At 44.5% G+C, this 27,524-nt stretch overlaps 1 protein-coding gene across 1 annotated transcript; it reads right to left on the bottom strand.

Moving 5' to 3' along the window:
* Positions 1 to 10,702: 10,702 nt before the first annotated feature.
* On the bottom strand, positions 10,703 to 22,478 carry LOC307228639 (uncharacterized protein). The gene is made up of 15 exons (XM_079998363.1): positions 22,439 to 22,478; positions 20,498 to 20,558; positions 19,850 to 20,402; positions 19,435 to 19,666; positions 15,928 to 16,077; positions 15,625 to 15,695; positions 14,779 to 14,858; positions 14,385 to 14,445; positions 14,219 to 14,294; positions 13,641 to 13,691; positions 13,311 to 13,549; positions 12,998 to 13,124; positions 12,706 to 12,800; positions 12,423 to 12,511; positions 10,703 to 12,330 (listed from the first exon to the last, which is right to left on the bottom strand). The coding sequence occupies exons 3-15, from the start codon at positions 20,396 to 20,398 to the stop codon at positions 12,285 to 12,287; spliced, it is 1,866 nt and encodes a 621-aa protein (XP_079854489.1). The 5' UTR covers positions 20,399 to 20,402; positions 20,498 to 20,558; positions 22,439 to 22,478; the 3' UTR covers positions 10,703 to 12,284.
* Positions 22,479 to 27,524: the final 5,046 nt, after the last annotated feature.

Raw genomic sequence — 27,524 nt, 5'->3', positions numbered from 1 at the left:
AGAACCTATTGTGGTTTTAAAGGAATACAACATCAGCCCTCACTTTTCCACCAAGCGTGCTAATTACGCTAACAACCAATCGACGCATAACGGACGGCTACCACTCAGAGGTTGGCAGCTGGCTTGCAGGCTCAGCAAAACACCTTTATCCGACAAACTGCCATCCAAGAATCAAGCACGAAGGCAAGTTATTTGCTGGCATTCAAATTAGCAAAAGCCAGCAAGCCTTTCTCCGAAGGGGAGTTTCTCAAAGAGTGCATGGCAGAGACAGCAGGTATCTTGTGTCCTGGGAGCAAGAACAAATTTGAAAAAATTAGCTTATCACGCAGGACAGCGACTCGCCGTGCTGAACTAATTGACAAAATTTTAGCTAGCAAGCTAAACAAAAAAAGCGTAGTCATTTACATTATATTCTTTGGCACTGGACAAAAGTAATGACATAAAGGACACCGCTCAGCTTTTAATTTTTATCAAAGGGATTAATGACAATTTTGAGATAACGGAGCAGTTTTTGGCCATGGAATCCCTAAAAGGGAAAACACGGGGAGAGGACTTGTATGACAGTGTGTCAGCGGTCATCAAGAGGCACAAGCTACCTTGGAGTACGCTCGCCAACGTTACCACAGACGGATCGCCAAATCTGACGGGAAAAAACGTCGGACTGCTCAAAAGAATCCAGGAGAGGGTGAAAGAGGACAACCCTGAGCAGGAGGTAATTTTCCTAGACTGCTTAATTCAACAGGAAGCACTGTGTAAATCCGTATTGCAGCTTGACCACGTGGTGAAGCCAGTTGTAAAACTTGTTAACTTTATTTGAGCGAGGGGACTTCATCATCAGTTTATTAAGTTTCTTGAAGAAACTGACGCTGATCACAGGGACTTGCTTTACCATTCTAATGTCCGCTGCTTAAGTTTGGGGAAAGTATGTCAACGAGTGTGGGAGCTCAAACAGGAGACTATCTCATTTTTGGAGCTACTTGAGAACGCTGACAATTTTCCTGAGCTGAGTGACACAGATTGGCTTTGTGATTTCGCTTTTGCTGTGGACATACTGACACACATGAATGAGCTGAATGTGAAGCTACAAGGGAAAGACCAGTTTGTGCATGAAATGCATATGAACGTCAGAGCCTTCAAAACCAAGCTAGCTTTATTCTCAAAGCAAATGTCATTGGCTCATTTCCCCACACTGGCTACGTTGAAAGAGGCCCCGCAACATGTGAAAAAATACAGGAAATCACTAGATGACCTGCATGAAGAATTCTGCCGTCGGTTCTCTGATTTTGGAAAAATTGACAAGTCACTTCAGCTGGTGTCATGTCCCTTCTCACAAGACCCTGAAAAGGCGCCATAGGAGTTGCAGTTGGAACTGACTGATCTCCAATGTGAGGCCGTCTTAAAGGAGAAGTTCAACTCTCTTAAACTGGATGAGTTTTATGCTTCATTAAGCGCAGCCAAATTTCCAAATATCCAGAAGATGGCACAGAGGATGCTGGTGTTGTTTGGCTCTACGTATGTGTGTGAACAGACTTTTAGTGTGATGAACACCAACAAAGCACCCCACAGATCCCAGTTGAGTGATGAACACCTCAGATCTGTTCTGAGAATTGCCACAACAAAACTAACACTAGACTTGGATGCACTGGCAAAAATGGGTGATCAACAACACTGTTCCCACTAAAAGGTAAGTGTATTAACACTGTAATGCTTTTTTTCTGTTTATGTTTGATATGTATGTATCTTGTGCTGACCCGGCCCATCTGTCAAATTTTAAATGTCAATGTGGCCCCTGAGCCAAAAGTTTGTCCACCCCCTGGTCTAGAACATATTGTGCATAATCACTGGGTGCGTTGCATTGACATTTCACTGCATATATGTATGGAAGTATGTTTATGTATGTGACAAATAAACCGCTTGAATCTTGATTTACTTACGATGATGGTTCCCCAGTAAAGGATCAATACAAAGAACCATACTACATCGACAGATATCACAATCGCTGCCAAGAGCATGATGATCCCAATTGTTACGTGAACAGCCTGTAGGAAGAAAGGGATTTTAAGATTATTTACAGATAAATATGCACTATTTTGAGTAAGTAGCAGGTAACTTTTTTTTTTTTTTTTTAAGGTAGCGAGACAAACAAAGACACACTTGTTCCATCATTCTGCCTTCTACGGTATTTTATTACCAAAAAGGTTTCCTTCGAATAATATCACAGCAATATACCGTATGTGAACAATAGAACTGGAAGGGAACAGAGTACTTGTAAAGCGTCTTACCCCGAGGATTTTGGGATAAGCTTTCTTGAACTTTCTGAGGCGTGTGGAGGTCTGTCCCTGCTCCACCTCTTTATCTTTCATCACGGTATATCCAATGCTTTCACCCTCCACAGGGTTGGACATCTTCAAAACTCCGGCTTTGGGATCAACTCTGACGTATTTATGTGTATTTGGGTCCCTTTTTTTTTTCCTATGGAATGAAAAAAAACAGCTAAATGAGGTTATCACATGAAATAAATTAGGTAAATGGAAGCTTATTTCAGTTATGTAAAAATAGTTCCTTTGTACGTTGTACTTCCTTAATGTGGACAGCGTCGCCATTTTTAAACCCAGGCCTTATTAAGATGATGCTTTCCATCACATTTAACTGTTATAAGCACAACTTCTTTCATCGCTTTACTATTGTGAGACTTACTGCTCTGCAACAGCTGCTCACTGGGCATAAATGCAAGAATGTGCTTTTTGAAAATGGAAATCTGACATTAAAGTCTTTTAGTGTATTTTTAACATGTTTTGAATAACAGCAATATCACATTTGCAATTGCCGCTGTAAATCCAGAGCGTAATATTGTAGGTTGCCAGTAGGTTGCCAGTGGGATGCGGCGCAACTTCCTGTCTCTAGTCTCTTAGTTAGTGGATGTGGCCAAAAGCGCAAGAGTCAATAAAACCCAGAAAGACCTCATAAAACACAGGGTTGCATCCATTATCCCCGAATATACGGTAAGACAGAGACTTACTGTCCCCAGATGGCAGTAAGTTCTAGGCCGATTGCCGTTTTTATCCGGCAGTGTTGGCTGACAACCAGTCCGGTTAACTTTGCGTGCCAAAACTGGGCCAGACGTTCAAGTATGTACTGTATCTGCGATTGGATGGTTCTGTCATTTCTCGGCAGAGGTCATTATACAGTAGCCTCGGCCTATGTGGCCCAAAGTGTGCACCGCTGGGATATGCCATCAGGACTTGAGCCAGAACTTGCAGGAGGGTGAAAATTAAATCTGCCAAGACAAGGTGGCCCCAGCAACTGCACCTGTAGCCTCTAGTGGTGTCGAGCCTGAGCCACAACAGTAGCGTGAAAATCAGTTGTGGTGGAGATCCGTCCAGCCAACTGACCTCAAACGGAATTATTACTTCTGACCGGTAAGTGTGTACTTTTTTTGGCTGTATTTTGTTCTATTAAATTAAATGTCATAGCTATATTTAAAATATGTATAACATTACATAACACAATATATCCATGTCTATGTCCTTATGTCTCTATGATTATGTTGCCCCCGGTCTCCTCAGCCGACCTTGGTGTCGACTTATTTTCATTTAGTTCATATTGTCTCTGTTGAGACTTTAAAAAGAAAGGAAACTTGTTTAAAAAAAGGGTGGCTTTGAAGCCCCAAAAATAATGTAAACGATTTGGAAAAAATGCAGATTGATGGCACTAAATATAAAATTATATAATCATATACAATTACAAAAAATGGGCTATTCATTGAATTGATTAACCAGAAAAGAGGTATTACATCTGAATCAATTACATTCTCACCATCTTCTCAAATCTGAAAAGAGGTTTCTTTGCATTTGCATTTTGGAAAGAGTATGTGGACATCACGACTCATACAGCGAAGTCATTTTATAAGGCAGAGAGTATATGGTAGAAATACCACTTTCGCAGTATTTTGAGTCACTATACAATGTATGGGCCAGGCATTTAGAATGGCTGCTTTTAAAGTGTGTGGGTCACAGCTGGACCAGGACTGATAAACTTCTCCAGCCACCAGAGGACCAGATCTGGCTTGAGTGTTGTTTATCTGATTGGCATGCTCCGTTTGGGATGGGCTTTCTGGCAGCAGAGCGCTAAGTTTCGCAATAGCAAAGCGTACAGAGAGGTTGTGCTCAAAACATTTATGATGTAGTTGGTGTCGTCTACAGTTGTATTTATATACAGTGGGGCCAAAAAGTATTTAGTCAGCCACCAATTGTGCAAGTTCTCCCACTTAAAAAGATGAGAGAGGCCTGTAATTTTCATCATAGGTACACTTCGACTATAAGAGACAGAATGGGGGAAAATAATCCAGGAAATCACATTGTAGGATTTTTAATGAATTAATTGGTAAATTCCTCTGTAAAATAAGTATTTGGTCACCTACAAACAAGCAAGATTTCTGGCTTTCACAGACCTGTAACTTTTTCTTTAAGAGGCTCCTCTGTCCTCCACTCGTTACCTGTATTAATGGCACCTGTTTGAACTCGTTATCAGTATAAAAGACACCTGTCCACAACCTCAAACAGTCACACTCCAAACTCCACTATGGCCAAGACCAAAGAGCTGTCAAAGGACACCAGAAACAAAATTATAGACCTGCACCAGGCTGGGAAGACTGAATCTGCAATAGGTCAGCAGCTTGTTGTGAAGAAATCAACTGTGGGAGCAATTATTAGAAAATGGAAAACGTACAAGACCACTGATAATCTCCCTCAATCTGGGGCTCCACGCAAGATCTCACCCCCTGGGGTCAAAATGATCACAAGAACGGTGAGCAAACATCCCAGAACCACACGGGGGGACCTAGTGAATGACCTGCAGAGAGCTGGGACCAAAGTAACAAAGGCTACCATCAGTAACACACTACGCCGCCAGGGACTCAAATCCTGCAGTGCCAGACGTGTCCCCCTGCTTAAGCCAGTACATGTCCAGGCCCGTCTGAAGTTTGCTAGAGAGCATTTGGATGATCCAGAAGAGGATTGGGAGAATGTCATATGGTCAGATGAAACCAAAATATAACTTTTTGGTAAAAACTGAACTTGTCGTGTTTGGAGGAGAAAGAAAGCTGAGTTGCATCCAAAGAACACCATACCTACTGTGAAGCATGGGGGTGGAAACATCATGCTTTGGGGCTGTTTTTCTGCAAAGGGACCAGGACGACTGATCCGTGTAAAGGAAAGAATGAATGGAGCCATGTATCGTGAGATTTTGAGTGAAAACCTCCTTCCATCAGCAAGGGCATTGAAGATGAAACGTGGCTGGGTCTTTCAGCATGACAATGATCCCAAACACACCGCCCGGGCAACGAAGGAGTGGCTTCGTAAGAAGCATTTCAAGGTCCTGGAGTGGCCTAGCCAGTCTCCAATCTTTGGAGGGAGTTGAAAGTCTGTGTTGCCCAGCGACAACCGTAAAAGCATCACTGCTCTAGAGGAGATCTGCATGGAGGAATGGGCCAGAATACCAGCAACAGTGTGTGAAAACCTTGTGAAGACTTACAGAAAATGTTTGACCTCTGTCATTGCAAACAAAGGGTATATAACAAAGTATTGAGTTGAACTTTTGTTATTGACCAAATACTTATTTTCCACCATAATTTGCAAATAAATTCTTTAAAAATCAGACAATGTGATTTTCTGGATTTTTTTTTCTCATTTTGTCTCTCATAGTTGAGGTATACCTATGATGAAAATAACAGGCCTCTGTCATCTTTTTAAGTGGGAGAACTTGCACAATTGGTGGCTGACTAAATAGTTTTTTACCCCACTGTATATATATATATATATATATATATTTATTTAGTTATGTTTATTTCGCGGTTATAACCACAGAGTCTTACTCCATAACGCACCAACACTAACACACATTTTGTACATAACATGTGATAGTTTGTTTGTCAGTTATTTTATTCATGTGCAACGGGTCGTGAAAATAAGTACATACCTGTTTTCTCCAACTGGGTCCTTCTTCGGTCTGTGAAAATGGCTCGAGTGTTTTTTTCTCGGCTCCCTGGTCTTATTTAATCACCGTTTGGTGTCATAAAATGGAGAGAGGGAGAGTACGGGATGGCGTCATTCTGGTGTTTGAGACATCCACAGCCGATTAGGAAGTGTGACAATCCTCCATCTCTGTGGCAATCCTCCGGATAAAGGCTTGGACAGCAAGTTCTTCCTGTGTTGCTGCATCAAGGGTTCGCAGCGCACGCACCCAGGCTCTCCCCCAGTCCTCTCCGTCGGTTGACAAGCTGATCCCTGACATCTTCAGGGTAAATCCGGTAGCCGAACCGATACTGTAATACCCTCTCAATGGCTGGCCAGTTGAGCCGTTCCTCTAGCTGCAGGTCTATGAGGATTTGTAGCGCTTTTTATTCCAGGGAAGAGGGCAACTTGAACAGCAGTTTCCTCTGCCATCCTGGAATTAGGTTGAGCAGCCAGCTGAAACTGGATGAGGTAGGTTTTTATGAGCTCCCCTCCACCAAACCACAGTAATTTAGTGGTGCTCCGTCGGGCGCCATCCTCCGTCACTCTTGCCGATGGAAGTCTATTAGCGGGATCCTCCGCTGCTCTTCTCCGCGGCAATGCAGAGGTGGCGATGTTGCCGCCATCTTGCTCTCGACGTCTCCTCGGTAGGGTTGCAAACTCACTGCCCGGTAGCCTTACACCTGGGGGACCTGAATGTAGCCGGGGTCACCCTCCTGGGAAAGCACCACACCAAGACCAACGTTGCTGGTGTCCACGATGAACGGTCGTTGGGAGTCTGGGTAGGCCAGCATAGGGGCCTCAATGAGTGCTGCCCGGAGGTTGAGAAAGGCAGTAGCACAGTCCTCTCCCCACTGAAACATCTGGCCTCTCTGGGTAAGCTGGTGCAGCGGGCCGGCAACACTGGCCAAGTCTTTGATGAACCACCGGTGGTACGAGGCCAGGCCCAGACAGGCCCCTGGTAGGCCGGCCGGATGTTGCAAAAGACGTCCTTCAGGTTACTATGGCACCCGTAATCCGCAGCTTGGGCCAGGAGGCCGTCAAGGTAGACCACGCAGCAGCTGCGAGGGATATCAGCCAAGGCTCTCTCCATGAGGCCCTCAAAGGTACGTGGCCAGTCCCAGGAAGCTTTTCAGCTCCGCAATGTTCTGTGGAATAGGCCAGTAATTCACTGCAGCTACCTTTGCAGGGTCTGTGGCCACCCCCTCACTACTGACAACATGGCCCCAGAAAATTGTCTTTCACTGGAGCAGGTGGCACTTCTTGGGGTGGAGGCGTATGCCGGCCTGCCTGATGTTGCAAAAGACATCCCTCAGGTTGACTATGGCACCCTCGAAATCCACAGCGTGTGCCAGGAGGCCGTCACGGTAGACCACGCAGCGGCTGCGCTGGATATCAGCCAAGACTCTCTCCATGAGACACTCAAAGGTAAACGGAGCATTGCACAGGCTGAAAGGCATTACTTTGAACTGCCAGAGACCCAGGCCGATGGACAAGACAGTCTTGGGATGGGCCTCGGGTGTCAGCTCTACCTGGTGGCTGGTAGTGACATGGAGGACCCCCTGGTGGCTGGTAGTGACATGGAGGGCCCCCTGGTAGCTGGTAGTGATGTGGAAGACTGTTGTGCCCCAACTTCACTGCTGGTGTTTAGTGTCACAGTCCCTGTGCGCAGGTAATGCTTTAACCTAGGAACATCCACTGTAGCCTCCCACTTGGTCAACAGGTCCAGTCCGATGATGCAGAGGTCCTGGATGTTGGCCAGCCAGAACTGGTGGTCACTCTCGCAGCCAGCAACAGACAGAGTTCGGTCCCCTCATTGCGCTGCCCTGCTCTAGTTTGAGGACGGCTGGGGCTTCAGGCATCGTGGAGCCGGGGCCGGGCAATAGCGGGCGATATAGCCTGGCTTCCCGCATCGGTAGCAGTCCACAGTGGACTGCCGAGCTGGCCTCCCTGTCTTTTGCCTAGGTTGTGGTGGGGGAGCGGGGCTGGCCAGTCAGGTCACCTCTTCCCCGTCGCTGTCGTGGTGGTCCCCACGCCGCACCTGATGCCTCGCAATTGGAGAATTCTCCCTGGTAGACAGCATATGCTCAACGCGTTCTGCTTCCGTTAGGGCCGCTGTCAAGGTCCTCGGTCCGTCCAGGCAGATGTGTTCGGAGGCGTTCTGGACATAGCCCCCAGATGAAGGCTTGAGAGCTAGTTCCTCCTGTGTTTCTGCATCAAAGGTAGGATACCTGCAGCGTACGCACCTAGGCTCTCCCCAATCCCCTGCGGCACTTGACAAGCCGATCCCTGACATCTTCAGGGTAGCTGGCCAGTTGAGCCGCTCCTCTGGCTGCAGGTCTGTGAGGATTTGTAGCACTTTTCCTTCCTGGGAGAGGTCAACCTGAACAGCAGTTCCCTCTGCCATCCAGGAATTAATTTGAGCAGCTAGCTCAACCTGGATGAAGTAGGTTTCTATGGGCTCCTCTCCATCAAACCGTGGCAATTTAGTGGTGCTCCGTCGGGCGCCGATGTCCGTTTTGACTCACCGTTGGTCGTGGGGCGCTGGACCCATCTGGTAGGTCGCCGTCATCTTGCTCTCGGCGGCTCCTCGGCAGGGGTTCAAACTCACTGCTCGGTAGCCTTATGCCTGGGGGAGGCAGCTTCTCAGTGGCAGTGCACCACGCTCGCCGACTTGTAGGCGCTAGTGAAGTTCTTCCATATCCCTGATTGCAGACATTTTGTAAATCTCTCTTCTGACACCAATGTAGCGCGAAGCGAGGGAAGATGGAGAATGACTCGGACGAGTTGTTTCAGTGGTAAAACAAGAACGGGTTGTTAATACGAACACTCAAAACAACTCCTGACGAATTTCAACAGGAAGCACGTCTTCCTGGCCAAAAACCCTCGTTCCACCTGGTCCCTCATCTCCTCCCCCTCCACCTGGGGCAGCCTGGGGATTACAGTCCACTATTACCCCCGGGAGGCTACAATAAGGTTTAACTTTAGTCTAAGAAAACCAGTGGCCACACGCCTGGGCCATGTTCCCAGCTGCCGCTGCTCACATATTTATGCCTTTCTCCGGTGACACTTTGTCTTAGATACCGTAGATAGAGAATGATTTACTTATTTGTTTCTTCTTATTACTACTTCGCTCCAAACCTGTGCCTAACGTCATCAGCAGCGTAATGGAAGGCGGCAACAAAGGGGCGTGGCTTCGATGGGAACATGTTTTGTTTATTTATTTCTATTGCTCTGGTGAAAATCTGCTCAAGGTGAGATAGTGGTGCTATAAAAAAAAAAGTTAAACAAAAACAAACAATCAAAACACATTTTACAGTTAAAAAATGCCATAACTCCTACACCACAAGTCAGATTTTCATGAAAAGGGACCTAGCTTCACGAATCTTCTATTTAGAATTTAGGATTGAATTAGCAATATAGCCGCTATTAACCATTAAACTTGACAATGGGTTGTAATTCATTGACCGTTAGTTCAATCTCCACAAAACTGAATGGACTTATTCGGTAGACCTACTAGACACTATGTACCAAATATGTAAAAATGTAACTTGAGGGTGCGCTACAACTGCCAAAAACTTGTATCTCCTTATGTGATTGGTGGAATTTCACAAAACCTAGAGTACGTGCTTTATAAACAATTATAAGTTGCTTGATAGACAAGTATAGAGGCCCGTCACAATACGGCAGAACAAATAAATCCTGGTTGTTATCGTTACATACTACCCTGGCGCTGGCATATTTACGTGCGGCCAATCACATAATGGCTTATAACTCAAGTTAGGTTTAAGGCAACCATCATGACACTTGCTAACATGACCAGACCGCTCACACTAAGTTTTGTGTTGATCCAACCAAAGGTTACCAATGATCACTCTGATCTTGTGACCAGTCATCTCATATCTTGGTGGACTTTAGGACGAGACTTGCTGAACCTCCCTGTATAGCTTGCATCATGAGATCTAATGGCCTTCATGGGCTTGAACCCTGTTAATGGCCATTTGCAGCCATATTTAAAACTGATATTAAGCGTCACACCCTTCCTGCGTTTAGCCTTTCCGCTCACTAGGATTAATTTGTTACACCATATTGTGACAGGCTTGTATACTTTTATGTATGTATTGTTCGATTATAAAAAAAAAAAGGAGGAATAGAAAGTTTAGAAATGCCTTTACTAGGTAACATTTATCCTTTTTCAGGGTTATTTTGAATAATGCTCATGCTGTAGAAAACAATCAGACCTCATTTCTTTTTCACAGTATCCTTATCAGTGCAACATTCAGGTTTTCCCCATCAGTAAATGACAGTAGATGTTGCAGCATAACCTCTGGATGTTGAAAAAAAACTAGGTGTGGTACATTGCACCAAGAATCTTGCAACATGTTGATTGTTCACATATTGTGTGTGTGTAAAATGTTGGAAAATTTGTTCTGTGGAATTGCTTCAGACTGATATAGTCAGCCTGTTATGGTCCCGGGGTGCATTCATCCTGCACCAGTTGAATTGGGGAACCCTGCACATCAAGAAAGTAGGCTCCTACTCTGCCGTTGAAGAAATTAGGATCTTAATATACTATGTCAAATTTGTATATCTCACCAATATACCTGCGGGCCATGTCTCAGATTGACTGACCTACAAGTATTGGCAATTTTAGATAGAAATAAACACCCATATTCAGTCATTATAATATACATATATTTAATGTATATATTTGTATGATATAATAACAAGGCAGAACTCAGAGTGCCAAACTAAAGTCAACCATCAGTTACATATCAGACTTCACATGAGCACACGAGGAAAACATTGGTTGCCATAGTAACCTAGCTGGCTTCATTTCTAGGCTTCAGGCAATAGTTTTATCCAAGGAAAAAAAGAAATTACCCAAGAAGTTAGCCTGGCTTAGCGAAATAAGATATCCGCCACATCTTGCGATTTGGTGTCTGCACATATAAAGGAAAATGGAAATCAAACATCTATGGCCGTTTTTTTAGGTTTTTTTTAATATTATTATTTAAGGTCCCATATAATACTCCTTTCCAACAACTTAATATAGGTCTCTGAGGTCCCCAAAACATGTCTTTGGAGTTTTTTTGCCGGAAATACCACTCAGGTCATGAATAATCACCAGGTGTCATGACATTTCACTGCATATATGTATGACCGTATGTATATGTATGTGACAAATAATCTCTTGAACTTGAACTTGAACTTATAGCCGTTTTAGAATGCCTCTATACCCCTCCTGTTCTCAATGGGCTGTTTCTGTGCCTGCAGCTTTAAATGCAAATGAGCTGCGGCTAACCCACGCCCCAACTTGCTTGCTACCATGGTTACAGTGAGTGTTTTCATACCCCCTATGAAAACAACTGATATGGGATACGCAGGAGTTCAACCACACATTGGAACAAGGACAAGGAGAGGCTCCTGCAGAAATTTAAACATTGCCTGGGACCTCCACATACTTTGTTGGGGTGGAGTGGCCTGGCGCTGGGGGGTAGGACTTCCAAACTCGGGGCGCGTGGTGGCTGGGTCCTCCCAGGATCCGTGCACAGTTTGGGGCCGGTCGGCCTGGTGGTTCCGGGGGCATGGCCCAAGACCTCTGTGAACTTTAATGGGTTGCTCTGGCCCGCCTCAGGGGGTAGGGCCTCCAGACTTAGGGCGAGTGGTGGCCGGGTCCTCCCCAGGATCCGCTCACAGTTTGGGTCCGGTCAGCCCGGCGGTTCCAGGGTCATGGCCCAGGCCACAAAGTGATTAGCGCACATTGTGTGTCGTTGCCATCAAAATGGCCCATGAAGCGATCTGTCCTGTTCTGTGCAGCCAACAACAGAGCAGTTCCCATGCTTCGCTCTGAACTTCGACATAATGCTTGTGGGTGGGTCCGGTCCCAGCGAGGGGAGGAGAGCGATAAAGAAAACCAACAAAAAACAAAAAGGCTTCGCAAAGGCAGTTTACTCTACTCAGATGGGGGCAGTTCTAATGCTAATAAGCCTCCTCTTGACGTTGGAGGGAGGAGCAAGTCTGAACGGCTTGTTGAATCATATGTTTTCTGAAAAAGGCTGCCCACAAGAAAAAAACAAACAAACAAAAAAAAAAACTGGGTTGTCGTATTTCACAGCTTGTGTGTTAGTGGGCCCATCCGAGACCCAAATGTATCTGCACAAGCCCTGAAAAAGGGAGTTTTTCATAATAGGTCCTTTTATTGCAAATACAATACCTGATATATAAAAACAGTCCATGGCCAGGTGATGCATGTACTGAAATTTGACTTTTTTATTTTGTCCTCAGTCCAATCTTGCTTTCAAATGCTTCCCTTTCCCTGAAATGAAGGAAATCATTTATTTACTTATCTACAGTATACATTTCTTGATGAAGTGAACCATAAAGATGGTGGAAAAGAGCCGTTCTTACCTGTCACTTATACTTCGTCCTTTTAGGTACTTTTCTTCTGCCTTTTTGGGAGAAATATTTTCCATTCCAACAATGGCATGGATTAAAGCCTGCATGACAAGAGTAGATCTTACAACAATTGTAAAAATGATAAATTGCTGGCTCCATTTAAAGAATGCAAATCTATTATCTTGTAGAAAGCTACCAACACTAGCTACTAACACCTTAAATTACCAGCCATTATTCGCATGGATAACTTATTTAAAATCATTTTTCTGTGACATTGTCACATTTTCAAACTCACTTCAGGCAGGAGAGCATCCAGGACGAGGCCAACGCGGTCCAGGAATTTGACGTTTGCCACGCATGGGTCAATGGCAGGAGCAGTTTCAAGGAGTTCTGTCAGATAGAGAGCAGTACAAGCTCAATATACAACTTTTGTAGCACTCTCAATGTGCACCAGCAAACTCTTTCCAGCACTCTGATGCTTTATTGTGATGTGTGATTAAGAGGGCGCTCATTCAAACTTCAAGCAATATAAAAATAATCAAAGAAAATCAAGCATACTTAAAAACTTTCAAGCCGCTTGTACAAACCCTGCAGGTATCTGTAGACCTGCTCTAACTGCTCATCATCCTCCAGGTAGTTCTTCACTAATAGTTTCCTCTTGGCATTCAAGAAGGAACGCAGCCACCGGGACTGCTGCTGTCCACTGATCACAGCCTGCGAATAGTGATGGGGTTGGTATTTGGAATGCATATTTACTCAATGTGTCCTGCATGCTTTAGTGTTTGATAAACATAATATGGATATCAAACTTCTTAGTCTATAGTTCACCCTAATCCACCACTGGAGGGTGTGTTTCGCATAATGTCAGTGTGGAGACCCCTTCCCCCTTTATATCTGTACCAGAAGCCGTTGTTCCACCATGCGCTGCGTGACGATGAAATGCACCAGTTTCTCGTTGGCTCGGTTGTAGGCAGCGTGGCTCCGGTCGGGCAGAAGCCTCTTTGAACCCCTGCCAGGTTCCTTCTCCGCCTGGTGCTGCTCACCGAAGCTGGACTCCTCAAGATCCATCACACTGTGCTCGCTTGGAGTGGCAAGCACTTCTGATTCCACCTGCAGGTACTTCCTCCTCGCTGGGTAGCCTGGGAGAGGGGAGCGGGGAGAATGTTGCTGTCAGGACAAGGACAATAATGGTAAATTGTTGGAAATGAATAAATATACGACTGAACGTACTCATGTCATGTGCCAAGTATTCGATGAAGGATCCAGTGAACGAGCCACACGCTGGGAGGAAAATGGAAGATTGTCTGAATTCAGACAGTCTCAACATTGTGGTCACGACCCCACATGGAGTCACACGATACAAATTATTTAGATAGACAGATTTGAAATATAACATTTCTATATTACCATTTGAAGCTCCTCCATGCACTATGATGTAATAAAAGTTACCTATGCAATACTCAAATTCACATGAAGCAGTTGCTTAATATGCAATGGGGAATATTTGCAGCAATAATGCAGTCAGTTTTAAAATGACAGTAATAAAGATGCTTATTTAGCCTCAAGCTGTTGCTTATAGGTCTAAATGTAAAATGTAACGGATAAAAATTAGGGATGTAATAATGACTGGAAAGAAGAAGTGTTTGTCACATTGTCGTCACATTATCGTAATTGCTTTCATCATGAGAATTTTGGGAGCTAAAAAGTTGAGCCGCCCTCAATTACAATGTCATTGCTCACCATGTTGTGTTTTGGCAACAATGCTTATTCATGCGAAATGGAAGGAAGAGTGCATTGTAACCACTTACCAATACGGACTCTGTAATCTTCTATCAGCTCCAAGGACCAAAGAATCTGAGTCTCGTACTTGTCTTTAGCAGTGCACTGCAACACAAACAACATGTTTATGTGCTGCCGCGTGGACAGAGATGAAATCCAGAACCACTGTGGAGTGGAGATGGTCAACGTTCTTACCACTAACTGACCCGCCTCTTCACAGTCAAAGGGCTTCAGCGTTTTCAGAGTCACTACCAACCTTCAACACAAATATCAGGGTGAGGTCATCTGTGCTGATGTGCAGAAAAGTCACCAACGATGGGTTTCTTATACCAGCACGCTCTTATAAACTAAGCTTCACAGCACAGACCATGCAGAGCCTTTTAAATTCTTGTTCTCCATTTTAAGGGACATCAGCACGTGGCCGTCCACAGCACACTGCTGTACGCATTTTTCTGAGCAACCAAAGACTGACAGATTCATTCACATTCCAAAAAGATTACAAGGAAGTTTCTGAAAGATCCCTGCTGGTTTCTTAAATTATTTAAATAAATAAATAAATAAACGCAACAACAACAAAAATTTGTCATACCCCTTCCTGTTTTGGTCAGTCACGTGCTTATCAATGAACATGATGCTGGCTTTTTTCATTTTATGGTTCACACTCTTGACCTGCAATTAAATTACGTCAAGTAAGTCATACTTATAATTGCCATGAACACCACAAGGACTCCAAAGGTTTTCACTTTAAAAAACACGGGTGTAGTCAGCACTACAGAAGGACCAAATATTCATGATGATTAGAGCAATCGGTCGTCATGACATCGTAATGGTTTATTAGTGGTTAAAAATTGCACAAGGAAAGTACTTTTTACATTTGAGTTAGTTTTTCCCCACCTGAAAAGTCCCCCCCCCCCATAAATATACCAGAGAGAGAGAGAGAGAGAGAGAGAGAGAGAGAGAGAGAGAGAGAGAGAGAGAGAGAGAGAGAGAGAGATGAGAGAGAGAGAGAGAGAGAGAGAGAGAGAGAGAGAGAGAGAGAGAGAGAGAGAGAGAGAGAGAGAGAGAGAGAGAGAGAGAGAGAGAGAGAGAGAGAGAGAGAGAGAGAGAGAGAGAGCATTTAGGCTTCAAAAGTCATAAAGTGGTGTTCTTTTGTGAAGATCTTGCTGAACATAATGTGGAAGCATCCAAAGTAATCCAAAAGCCAATAGAAAAACCCCATTGGATTTTAGTCGAGGGAACCGGGGCGATGCCGACTTGTTGGCTTACAAAAATACTTCATCCCTGCAGAACTCCAATACAATACAAACACCTAAAAAGCCAGGGTTTACCTTCTAAATACGATCACATTTAAGCTTTTTAAAGTCTAACTTTAAAACCAGAAAACAGACATCTTGAGCAGAAGCATTCAGAAAAGAGATCTAGTCAGTTCACTCACCATAGCAGGCCAGGACGGATATTTTCTAAGTTTGTACCATACAAATGCTCCCACTTTGATAGATGGGGGCTCTGAAAGATAATAAAAAGATAACTCATTTAAATACCATCTGCCACAGACATTGTGGTAATTTGTGTTTAAAATAGGTTTCATTTTCAAGACACGCCGCTTGCAGACGTCCACCAGTCGACTGCAAGACTGTGTGGTCTGAATGAAATGGGCTGTGCAAATAAACTTGCCTTTTCTAATCAATTCTGTTCCATTTCTGAGGCTAGCTGCATCGACTACTGTGAGATCTCTTACTTTTGGCCATTTGCATCAAGAAACTCGGCAATTCTTCATCGTCTTCCTCCTCCTCCTCGTCGATGGAAAAGGTGTTGAGATGGTCGTCTGGTAGACTGAGTTCTATTGACAGGTCTGACGACAGCAAGGTCTCATTTTCACTTTTTTTGTCTGGACACAAACAGAGATCAAAAGCAAGCTTGATATACATGACTGGAATAAATCTAAAACGTGGGGCACGCAATCGACAGTTGCTGCTATAAAGCGATGAAAGGATTTACACAAAGTCCAACCTCTATTAACTTAATAAAACAAAACAAACAAAAAAAACCCAACTGTATTGTTATTTCTCCCAAATGAAATGCCTACGACACGTTGTCGTCAACGTGCCTACGACACATGTTTCGCCCACCTTCGTCTGTTTGTCTGCGGACAAAATATATTTTTGAAGTATTTGGGACTTGGAATATAATGGACTTGAGTTGTGACTTTCTCTAAACCAACGAGTTTGTCGGTCGCTGATTCGGTAAAGCCTGCGCTGGGAGCTCCAACTGTGGCTGCGCTGAAGAGCGGGAGACTGTTCTGTGAGGTTTCTGTGCTCGTCACAGGTGAGGGGTGAGGACACACCAAAAAATAAAAAAAGGTAGAAAGCACGGAGCGATCGCCGCTGCCGATTCAAAGGTGCCAGTAGGGAACCAGATTATGGATGATTTACTTGAACTTGCCATCAACATTATCATATTTTTCAACTGTGTGAGGGGAGAATAAATAAATAAATAAATAAATAATAATAATTCTGTATATAGCACAAATTTCTGCAAGAGCTCATCAGCTCGTTGCCAAACAATTCCACTTGAACGTGTTTGGTCGAGGTCTATTCTCAGATACAGTGTGGCAAAAAAGTATTTAGTCAGCCACCAAATGTGCAAGTTCTCCCACTTAAAAAGATGAGAGAGGCCTGTAATTTTCATCATAGGTACACTTTGACTATGAGAGACAGAATGGGGAGAAAGAATCCAGGAAATTAATTGGTAAATTCCTCTGTAAAATAAGTATTTGGTCACCTACAAACAAGCAAGATTTCTGGCTTTCACAGACCTGTAACTTTTTCTTTAAGAGGCTCCTCTGTCCTCCACTCGTTACCTGTATTAATGGCACCTGTTTGAACTCGTTATCAGTATAAAAGACACCTGTCCACAACCTCAAACAGTCACACTCCAAACTCCACTATGGCCAAGACCAAAGAGCTGTCAAAGGACAGCAGAAACAAAATTGTAGACCTGCACCAGGCTGGGAAGACTGAATCTGCAATAGGTCAGCAGCTTGTTGTGAAGAAATCAACCGTGGGAGCAATTATTAGAAAATGGAAGACATACAAGACCACTGATAATCTCCCTCGATCTGGGGCTCCACGCAAGATCTCACCCCGTGGGGTCAAAATGATCACAAGAACGGTGAGAAAACATCCCAGAACCACACGGGGGGGCCTAGTGAATGACCTGCAGAGAGCTGGGACCAAAGTAACAAAGGCTACCATTAGTAACACACTACGCCGCCAGGGACTCAAATACTGCAGTGCCAGACGTGTCCCCCTGCTTAAGCCAGTACATGTCCAGGCCCGTCTGAAGTTTGCTAGAGAGCATTTGGATGATCCAGAAGAGGATTGGGAGAATATCAGATGAAACCAAAATATAACTTTTTGGTAAAAACTCAACTTGTCGTGTTTGGAGGAGAAAGAAAGCTGAGTTGCATCCAAAGAACACCATACCTACTGTGAAGCATGGGGGTGGAAACATCATGCTTTGGGGCTGTTTTTCTGCAAAGGGACCAGGACGACTGATCCGTGTAAAGGAAAGAATGAATGGAGCCATGTATCGTGAGATTTTGAGTGAAAACCTCCTTCCATCAGCAAGGGCATTGAAGATGAAACGTGGCTGGGTCTTTCAGCATGACAATGATCCCAAACACACCGCCCGGGCAACGAAGGAGTGGCTTCGTAAGAAGCATTTCAAGGTCCTGGAGTGGCCTAGCCAGTCTCCAGATCTCAACCCCATAGAAAATCTTTGGAGGGAGTTGAAAGTCCGTGTTGCCCAGCGACAGCCATAAAACATCACTGCTCTTGAGGAGATCTGCATGGAGGAATGGGCCAGAATACCAGCAACAGTGTGTGAAAACCTTGTGAAGACTTACAGAAAACGGTTGACCTCTGTCATTGCAAACAAAGGGTGTATATAATAAAGTATTGAGATGAACTTTTGTTATTGACCAAATACTTATTTTCCACCATAATTTGCAAATAAATTCTTTAAAAAAATCAGACAATGTGATTTTTCTGGATTTTTTTTTTTTTTTTCTCATTTTGTCTCTCATAGTTGAGGTGTACCTATGATGAAAATAACAGGCCTCTCTCATCTTTTTAAGTGGGAGAACTTGCACAATTGGTGGCTGACTAAATACTTTTTTGCCCCACTGTATATTGACTGATCGAGCAGACAGACGAGCATCCAGTCTGCGCTGCACCGTTCCCACAGCATAACATCTGAGGCACATAGCACGCACATTTATAAGAATTTGGCAATTCTTGTAGAGCGACTGGACAACCACGCAGGTAGTTGTCTGCCATTAGTCATCTGGTGTCTGAACATGTCGTCTTCTTTATTTTTTTTTAAATATATACACATGTGTAACCTGTTTGTATTCTTTCTGCAGCTTGAAGAAACTGCAGTGTTCAGATAGAGATAATAAAGGGGCATCGAATATAGTTTGATACACGCACATCTATTTCCAAATTCAAGCGGTTTATTTGTCACACACACACACACACACACACACACACACACATATATATATTACACACACACACACACACACACACACACACACACACACACACACACACACACACACACACACACACACACACACACACACACACACACACACACACACACACACACACACACACTTTCATACATATGCAGTGAAATGTTGTTGCAACGCACCCGGAGATTCTGCACAAGTTACTAAACCAAACATAATAACTAACCTAATTCCTACCGAGCAACTAACTGAAACTAACTGATTTCAAACATAATGGAGTTAGTGAATAGAATAATATAAATAAAATAAAAATAAGACTCAAAAAGATAATACAGAGTGGGGGTAGAAAATAGAAGGCAATAGAGTTATTAGTTATAGAGGATAGGTTATTTGTATATACAAATATGTGCAGTAAAGTGCATGTAAATAAAGTGAGTATGGAGATATACAGTACAGTATACAACAGCACGACACCCTAACACCAAACAGAACAGCAATACAGTGCAGTATGCAGTAACCCAGAACAGAATTATTTGCAGCTATAAAACCCACCATATCCCAAAATAGGATTACAAAATTAAATATGACCAAACCTCGACCATATCAGATCTCTAAATGGGGAATAAAGTAGAATACGCTGTACAGAACACAAGGTGAACACACAGCGGTGTAAACGTTATACATGCCGATAGTAAATAACACTGCTACCTTCATCCGTGGCGGCGGGTTCTTGAAGCTCAAATCGCGGCCGGCAACGCTGTGATTGAACCGTAGAGTCCTGAGGCAACGCTGCTGCTTCCATATTGTTCCTCTTTCTGCGTCTGCACTTGGCTGGGGGGGCGCTGGTTTTATGCAAGCTCCGGGACCGTTTGCACGCTGCTCCGTTTCTGCGCGGTCCGGGCTTGGTGGCCGCCCGGGTCTCCTTTGCCTGGCTACACACCTTAGGTTTACAACAAGGAGATGCGGCGTTAGTGTTTTGGAGAGAGAGTGCGAGAGAGAGAAAAAAACAATACATTGTACACCAGATCTAATAGCAATTAATTCAGAAACTCAACATCAGCAGATTTTGCTCACACAAAAATACCTGTAATATCAAATAAATATCAGAAAAGTGGTTGAAAACCTCTAATGGTCGGTCGAGCGCGGTGGTTCCTTGCTCCTCTGGTTTGAGTTGAGAGTTTAGCGGCGAGCCGGCCGGCGGGTCGCCATTTAGCGCCGCGTTTTGAGATTTTCTTTGTAGCTCCGGCTCCTTTGTTGTTCTCTGGCTTCTGGTTCTTTTTGGTGTGCTTGTTAATGACCTGGCAATGATTCGGCTAGAAATAGCGGAGTCGCGCCACACTGGACTGTCATCCAGTAGTGACAGGAGGGGATCCACTTTTTCAGCTGTACTTTGATTGGTTTTCATTCTCATTTTACACGGCCTACCCACTGGGCGTCCCACTTTTTTAGTAGTCGTACACTTGCCTGCTTTTTTTTCAGGCGTGTTTCTTCGAGTCGATTTGTGAGTTTGTCCCGGGTTTGCATTGGGAGAATTGTCTGGGAGCTTTTTTCCACTTTGGGAATTCGGCGTCACGTTCACAATCACTTTCGACAGCAGGCATCGGGTCGTATAAGAGGGTGATAGGCCACGCGCTGGACTGCTTCCCGTTTCCATCTTCGTGTCGAGAGACATCGCCCTGTATTTGGCAGATGTATTTTGGAATGAGTGTCTGAGGGTTTAGGAGGAAGTGTTTATAAATCACACGAGGCGTGGCTAATGACAAACACTCACAACTTGGCTACATGGTCCTGTGCGGGGTTTGCAAGTCCTCCCCCGCGGCTGCCCACTGCTCCTACGCACAGGGCGTGTCAAATGCAGAGGGTTATTTCTGTCTGATTTGTACAGCAACAATAAAGACATTCTGTTCTATCCGACATTATTTCCACCCAACAAACTATCGGTCTGATTAATGAAACTGAAAGCATGCCGGGGTAAAAGATCTGTCATGTAATCGACACCAAAAACATCACCCAGGCTTTTGGATAATAGTAAGTAAAGACAACTCAAAGTGCCACACCCCCCCCCCCCCTTTTTATCTCCGTTAGTGTTAGAAAGTGAGACACATATTATTGCCCTATGATATGATGGAAACTTGGCACAGTAAACGCTGAACTTTTTTTTCCCCTGATGCAACAATTTAAATGTTCAGCTTTTGACAGTAAGGGAACATGTATACAAACGTACTACGCTGCTGTACTGACATTCTGTGGTGTAGAGGAGCTTTTAGTCATATCACCAAATGCTTGTGGGTGGCGTACAGCTGTCGGCCTGTGCAACGGCTTCCCCCAAAATCATGTTTCACTCCTAGTTGATCGAATTAGTCAACGCCGGCGATATGCGATCCGGCGAAAGGGACGAATCCAGTATCATGCATCTCGCTGTCAACAACTTTACAAAATAATGTGTTCAGTCACCGTGGCGTGGTGGAAGCGAATACAATAAATCAACAATATTTAATATTAGACCAGAGAGCAGTAGAGTGCAGTGAAGATATGATGAACCGCTGCGGCATCGAGGACCCATGCAGTATATTCCATTATATCACTTCATGTGTTTTCTAGATTGGGTAGCGTTAGGACTAACCCTTCGAGTGTGAATTATCGAAAGTGGTTTATTGTTGTTTTTTAGATTCAGCAAACCCGATTGTCATGTCTTCCCCCGATTGAACGAAGTATATCGATCTATCAGGTGGGAGAACAGGGCAAGTTTCTACATACGCTACATCGGTAGCAACGCTGCGAGACTATTTCCAGCGTCTAGTCTACGATCTCGCGTATAACCCGTGTTAAAACGCTGGCTATGCGCGCTGTACACGGGCATTCAACAGCGAGCAACATTACCTGATCGGAACAGCAGCGATTTACGGACGGACACACACACACACACACACACTTCCTTAGCACAGCAAGTTGCGGGTCCAGCAGCTCGTCAGATGCGTCACACACGCGCATAAACACAGAGCTCGTCGAGACGTCGCGCATGAGCGTATAAACAACTCGTCAGCGACACCGCACATGCGCACTTACATCAAATTAAAAAAAACAAAAACGGGTTTTACTTGTATTTTATTATCGATTGGATTGTAAACAAAACAAAGTGTATACATGGACAACATACCGTTGGGGTGATACAACTTAATTTGTCCGATTTTTACTTTTTAAAGGTAAAATGGAATGTGGAATTACGCTGAATTCAGTGGAAGTCAACAACTCGGGAGAACCGCAACACCCGTTGCATTTGGCATTTCCCAACTCGGAATTCCTGGGCGGGTCGCTGTGGCCGAGTTGAACGATACGATCGATCAGATGCGTGGCGGCACACGCCGTCAACGGTGAATAAAGCTCCTTTTGAATTGTTTTATATTTGAAAACGTCTCACTGGAATCACTACTCTGTAGTTCTATGTTGTTTTTTTTTTTTTTTTTTTTACATACGCTGTGCAGCTTATATAAGCCACGTGCTGTCCAACAAACACGTTTGTGTCAGGCGCCCGTGTTTTCCAGCCCCCAGTCAATAGAACGCGGGAAGACCGACTCGGGAGTTTCCGATTTCGGCTGGAACGCACCGTCGGCCTGGGTGCTATTCACTGCGCATGTGCAAGAATGTTGCCGGTGTTCGGTGGCCTGTTATTAGTATTATAACGTCCCCGGGAAGCAGGTTCGTCTCCAGTCACCTGCGTAGAATACCGAGGCGCCGCCAGGGATTAACCCCCTCGTTCCATAAGTAAGGGTCGAGCTGGCGGAGGCTTCACGGTCGCCCGGCCTTCGCGTTCTTTCCACGGCGGCAGGGTGGCTGGGGTGGCTGCGCGCAGATCGACCCGTCTCTAGCGCGGTCGTCGTGAATAAGCCGCCGCCCCCCCCCCCTCCAAGCCACGAATGCACGGCCGTCGTCCTCGTCGGGTCAAACGTAGTCGGTGGCTCCGGCTCGCAAATCCGGCACCACGATTGAGTAAACTGTGGGCACGGCACGGGCTGCGTGGGTTGTGTCGTTTGTGGTTTGACGTTTAAACAGTGAGTCCGAGCCACGGTTTCAAAATAGGGAGGCGGGCGCGGGCCTGCCTGTCGCTTTGCGAAAACCTCCGGAAGAACTACGAACCTTGTGCGATAACGGTGCTTCGTGAGGAAAGCCCCCTCAAGGGAGCTTTGGGGAAACAGCGTCAGCGGCGACATGCGACGTGGTTGTCGGCGCATGGGTCCCCATTTCTTACTCAGCAGGTTAGATCGTTGTTGTTATTAAATATGCAAATAAAAAAATATATACTTTAAAATCCCTCTTAATTTGTTAATGATGTGTTCTAGTGTTTGTTTTTTTAACAATATATATATGCATGTGCGTGTGCGAGACGTTATTATATATACGTCAGCAGTGTGTAGAATGTGTGACTTGTAGTGTTTTAGGTTGCAACTAACTGAATACACCCCCTGTCTTCCCAACGACTACAAGCTAACGTCAGCGAAGTAATGTTGAAAAGCTACTTTATTCGGGGCGTTTAGTCTGACAGCGAGGTAGCTTTAGCAGGATACATGTTTTATCATCCGTTTGGCAGAGTTCAAAGAGCGGTGACGTTAACGGTGTGTCCGTTCTGAGCTAGTGAACATGTGAAAGAGGACCCGCCCCCGATGTAAGGGCTCGTTCTTCGGTAACAAAAACACAACTGAGTGGAAGGTTGCTCGGCGATGCTAATGTGTGTTCAATAGAAAAAAAAAAAGTCATTTAAGAAAATAAATTAAAGCCAAACTAAACCATTATCAAATAATCTCCTGAACTCGAACTTATCTCCATACACACTTTATTCACATGCTCTTCACTGCACGTATGTTCCAATAGCCTATCCCATATACACAACTCTATTCCCTTCGCTTCTATTTTGTACCCCGACTCTGTATTATCTTTTTGAGTCTTGTTTTTATTTTATTTTATTTTTATTATTCGATTCACTAACTGCATTACGTTTTAGGAATCAGTTAGTTAGCCAGGCAGGAATTAAGGTAAGCTATTATGTTCGGTTTAGTAACTATTTCGACAAGCTCCGGGTGCGTTGCAAAGACATTTCACTGCGTATATGTATGAAAGTATGTATGTGACAAATAAACCTCTTGAATCTTGAACCGGTGGTCAGCGCTTTACTGGGTGGAGACGCATGCGCGGTAGCGGCGACCCGTACCACGCCTGCGTCTCCATTGCCGTAAAGCGACGGATCATTTATAACACATTTAAAAGACCGGCGACAGAGGACCGGAGGGCTGCTTTGGGGGTTAGAACAGACATGGTCGTAGGGAGGCGCCATTCCATTCATAGCTTCATGAACAAGTGGAAACAAATGAAAGGAGACGCCGCGTTTCTCCAAATTTTAAAATAGAGTTGTGCAGAAATCCACGTCACTCCTCATGGGGAGAACACGCAGGGCGCGGGGAGATCCGTGGGTCCCGCCAAATTCAAATCTCACAACATCCGGTTCCGGTCAGTGACGTTCCGAAGCCGCCGGCGTCACCGTCACGTGGTAATCGCGACTCGATTTGCAACTCAAACACGTTGTTAAGACCGTGCACTTCACAACGAATAGCAAAACAATTATTATTAACTAAATAAACATTTATAGAATATATATATATATATATATTACCAAAAAAACTGGCAGGAGCAGCTGGGACACAAGGAGATAAACATGGGTATAAACATGCAAACAGTTGTACAATATTTCTGTACATGAACAGAACAAGAACAATCTTTAATCGTCACACAGCACACACATGCTTTGGATGGTGGCCGGTGAAATGAGGCCTCTGCATATTGCATAAGCGTGTGTGTGTGTGTGTGTATGCGTGCGTCCGTCCAGGGTCGGCGCATCCGCGTCCGTCCATGACGCGTCGGAATCCCCCGCCCCGCCCCTTTCCAACGTGACTTCTTAATCTCGCGCAGTTTCTATCGCGAGAGCTCGACGTTCGCGGGACTTTGGAAAGTGCGTGTGCGAGTCGACTTTTCGCCGTTGAAATGGCGCCGGACGGTGCGGCCGCAGCACCGCACGCTTTTCTTCTTTAGTCCGTTCAAGGTGTCCGGGACCGATGTGCGTCCGACTCGAGCGTTGAGGCCGACCGGAGCATGACCGAGGAAGGGTGGGATCGTAACCGTTGTGAATCTAGCGTTTGCGGCCCGATCCAGCCGTCAGCCTCCCCACACAGGTAACTGGCGACGAGCACATTAGCGCACCGAGATCATCTGAGCTATATAACGGTTTGTGGGAGAGTTGGTGTTAAATTGTCCAACGTTCACTCCGCGGCATTATTATTATTAATATCATTATTATTATTATTATGATATAAGAGCACTTCGGATGTTTCAATTCTCCCGCGTCAAAACTATCACACCCTACCGAGTCGGCTAGCGGCTAAAGCTAGCGGCTAAAGCTAGCCGCCAGCGAAGCGACGTACGCAACGAGGCGTTCTCGAACCGCTCTGACACAGATACAAAAAAAAAATACCTTCATCATCATCGTTAGCTTACCCCTGGCGCACCACTTAGCATTGGTTTTATGGAAGCCTCAGTTGGCGATCACATTTATTCAGTAGTACAGTGAGACATGGCATGACCTTGCAAACTCATTTCCGTATCGTCTCATTTAATCGGAGGCAAAGAAGACATGTGGAAAGTCGACCCTGTAAAAAGTGACTCGCAGTCTACAGATTTGACAGTTACCTAAATAAAAAATAGTCATTCGCTTAATGGCAGGAGGCTCACGGTTGGATGAGGTATGTCTGTCGTGGGGCATCTGTTCCTAATGCTGCACGAATCGACTGCAATGGGAGACACGAAGTCGTTTACTTAATACGGTGTTGATGTTTGGTCCACACTCAGGACATGTGCTTGTCAAGTCCGACGTGGGACTTTACTGCCGAGTTTACTGTTCTCAAAGTGGTCACAGAGGGCAGTGCTGCTCTAAAAGTGTAAAGTGTCCATAACCTGCAGCCAGAGGAAATCAACTGATTTGACGTAAACATGGGGCGACTTAAATCGTGACAGAAATCGCCTTTCTGATTATTATAAATAGTGATCGTCGGTAATTGCAATGGTGGTTGAGCTTTTTACATTTTCTCTATTACGTTAGAGTTTATTACATAGTTCGCACATCTGTTCTTAGGTTTGTCTTCTTAAACTTAATATCAAATGTTTATTTTAGCCAATATGGTGTTTGTTTTAACTTATTGAGCGATATTCAAAAAGTTTACATAGAAAAATAAATACAATGTATTCCAGCCATAATGCGTTTCAGATTAAGAAACTAAAAACTTAAAAAAATGTGTTATAAGAAAAAGACATGAACTAGTCACTTTCTGTGCCTTAATGTGAAGAGGAGAAAGACAACATGTCTCGACCATCAGATAAGGGAACTTGAACAGATGATCTGTCTCAACGAAATTGCCCCATCAATATGGATCCAAGCTTAGAGCTTAATGACAGTCAAACTATCAATAATAATGTGCCTTGCTTACAAATTTGGCAGTAACATAGGGACAAATGCGTATCATCCGGCAGAGATAACTTTATAAAGTAGATCACATAAAAATGATGTGTTATCAATGAAATTAATGCAAAGTTGTAGAGCTAATTGACCATCACCCGTATAAGTGAGCTAGATTAAGCTTACATGCTGTCACTTGCCACATGAGAGCACTGGACTCCTGCCTTGGATTTGCTGGGTACAGCACCTGTGCATAGCAGTTGTGGACATTTGGACCCACTGAGTCCAAGAGCTGAGCCCATTGTATATTATATCGTGGCTCCAGCTTACAAATCCAGTTGACAGGCTGCAGCTGTCAACTGCTCATAACTGGTTCTGCAACGGAGCTAAGACATATACAAACCAGCCCAGCAAATACAGCAATATGGGCTTTATTGTGACAGAAGTATTTGCCAAATTACTAATTCAAAACACATGCTAATGAATTACATTTATCTCTGAAAATTGTATCCATACATCATTGTAACCATACATCTGAAGTTATGGTCTAGAAACACATAATGCTGTGCAGTAATGAGTAGAACTTGTAGAACTGCACTTGTATAATGCCAGCAGATGGATGGTGCTTATTCTATAGCATTTTTTTTTTTTTTTCCTCATCTCTATGTTCGGCTAGAAGGGATGCAAACATTTGTGAAAATTAGGAAACCACACCCACTTTTTGAGTTGACCTTTCTATTACCCAAGGATTTTTTAAGGTCTTCTAAACTTTAAATATACACATTAATATCTCAAATTTTCTTTGAGAAACTATATTTCTTTGAGAAATATAGTTTTCAAAAAAAGAATGGAAGTGCACTTACAGTGCCCTTCCGCAGTCACACCTTTCAGTTTCCACATTCAGATTCCACGCAGTGTCAGTATCTCATCCCGTCACACTCAATATTGCAGTGCTGTACCACCCCTGCCCGCTCCCCAGACACCTCCTCAACTTCGGCGGATATCAGTTGCTCCTCCGCGCACCCTGGCTCCAACACCACCGCTGCTCATATCAAACCCAACTTGCCACCTCCTCCCTTTGGGCCTGCTTCTTTCGATCTACTCTCAGATTATGTACTGACACTTGTCCAATCGAAAACCGACCCACCACCTGCCCCCTGGATCCAATCCCCTCCACTCTCCAAACCATCTCAACAGACATCCTGCCGTTCCTCACTGCAGTCATCCACTCCTCCCTGTCCCCGGGCTCTCTTCCTCCTGCCCCGAAGTCTGCCAGAGTCAAGCCTTTACTCAAGAGATTCCT

This window comes from Zeus faber, assembly GCF_960531495.2.
Source record: "Zeus faber genome assembly, chromosome: 3".
Classification (NCBI taxonomy): domain Eukaryota; kingdom Metazoa; phylum Chordata; class Actinopteri; order Zeiformes; family Zeidae; genus Zeus; species Zeus faber.
The sequence above is the reverse complement of the archived record's forward strand: the minus strand, read 5'-3'. Positions and strand labels throughout refer to the sequence as shown.

Excerpts from the sequence above, each read along its gene's own strand:
- LOC307228639 (XM_079998363.1), bottom strand. The coding sequence starts at position 20,398 with ATGTCTCTCGACACGAAGATGGAAACGGGAAGCAGTCCAGCGCGTGGC. Across the intron at positions 16,078-19,434 it reads ACCCGCCGCCACGGATGAAG|ACAAAAAAAGTGAAAATGAG; the intron begins GTAGCAGTGTTA and ends GTTTGTGTCCAG. Across the intron at positions 13,550-13,640 it reads ATACTTGGCACATGACATGA|GCTACCCAGCGAGGAGGAAG; the intron begins GTACGTTCAGTC and ends CCCCTCTCCCAG.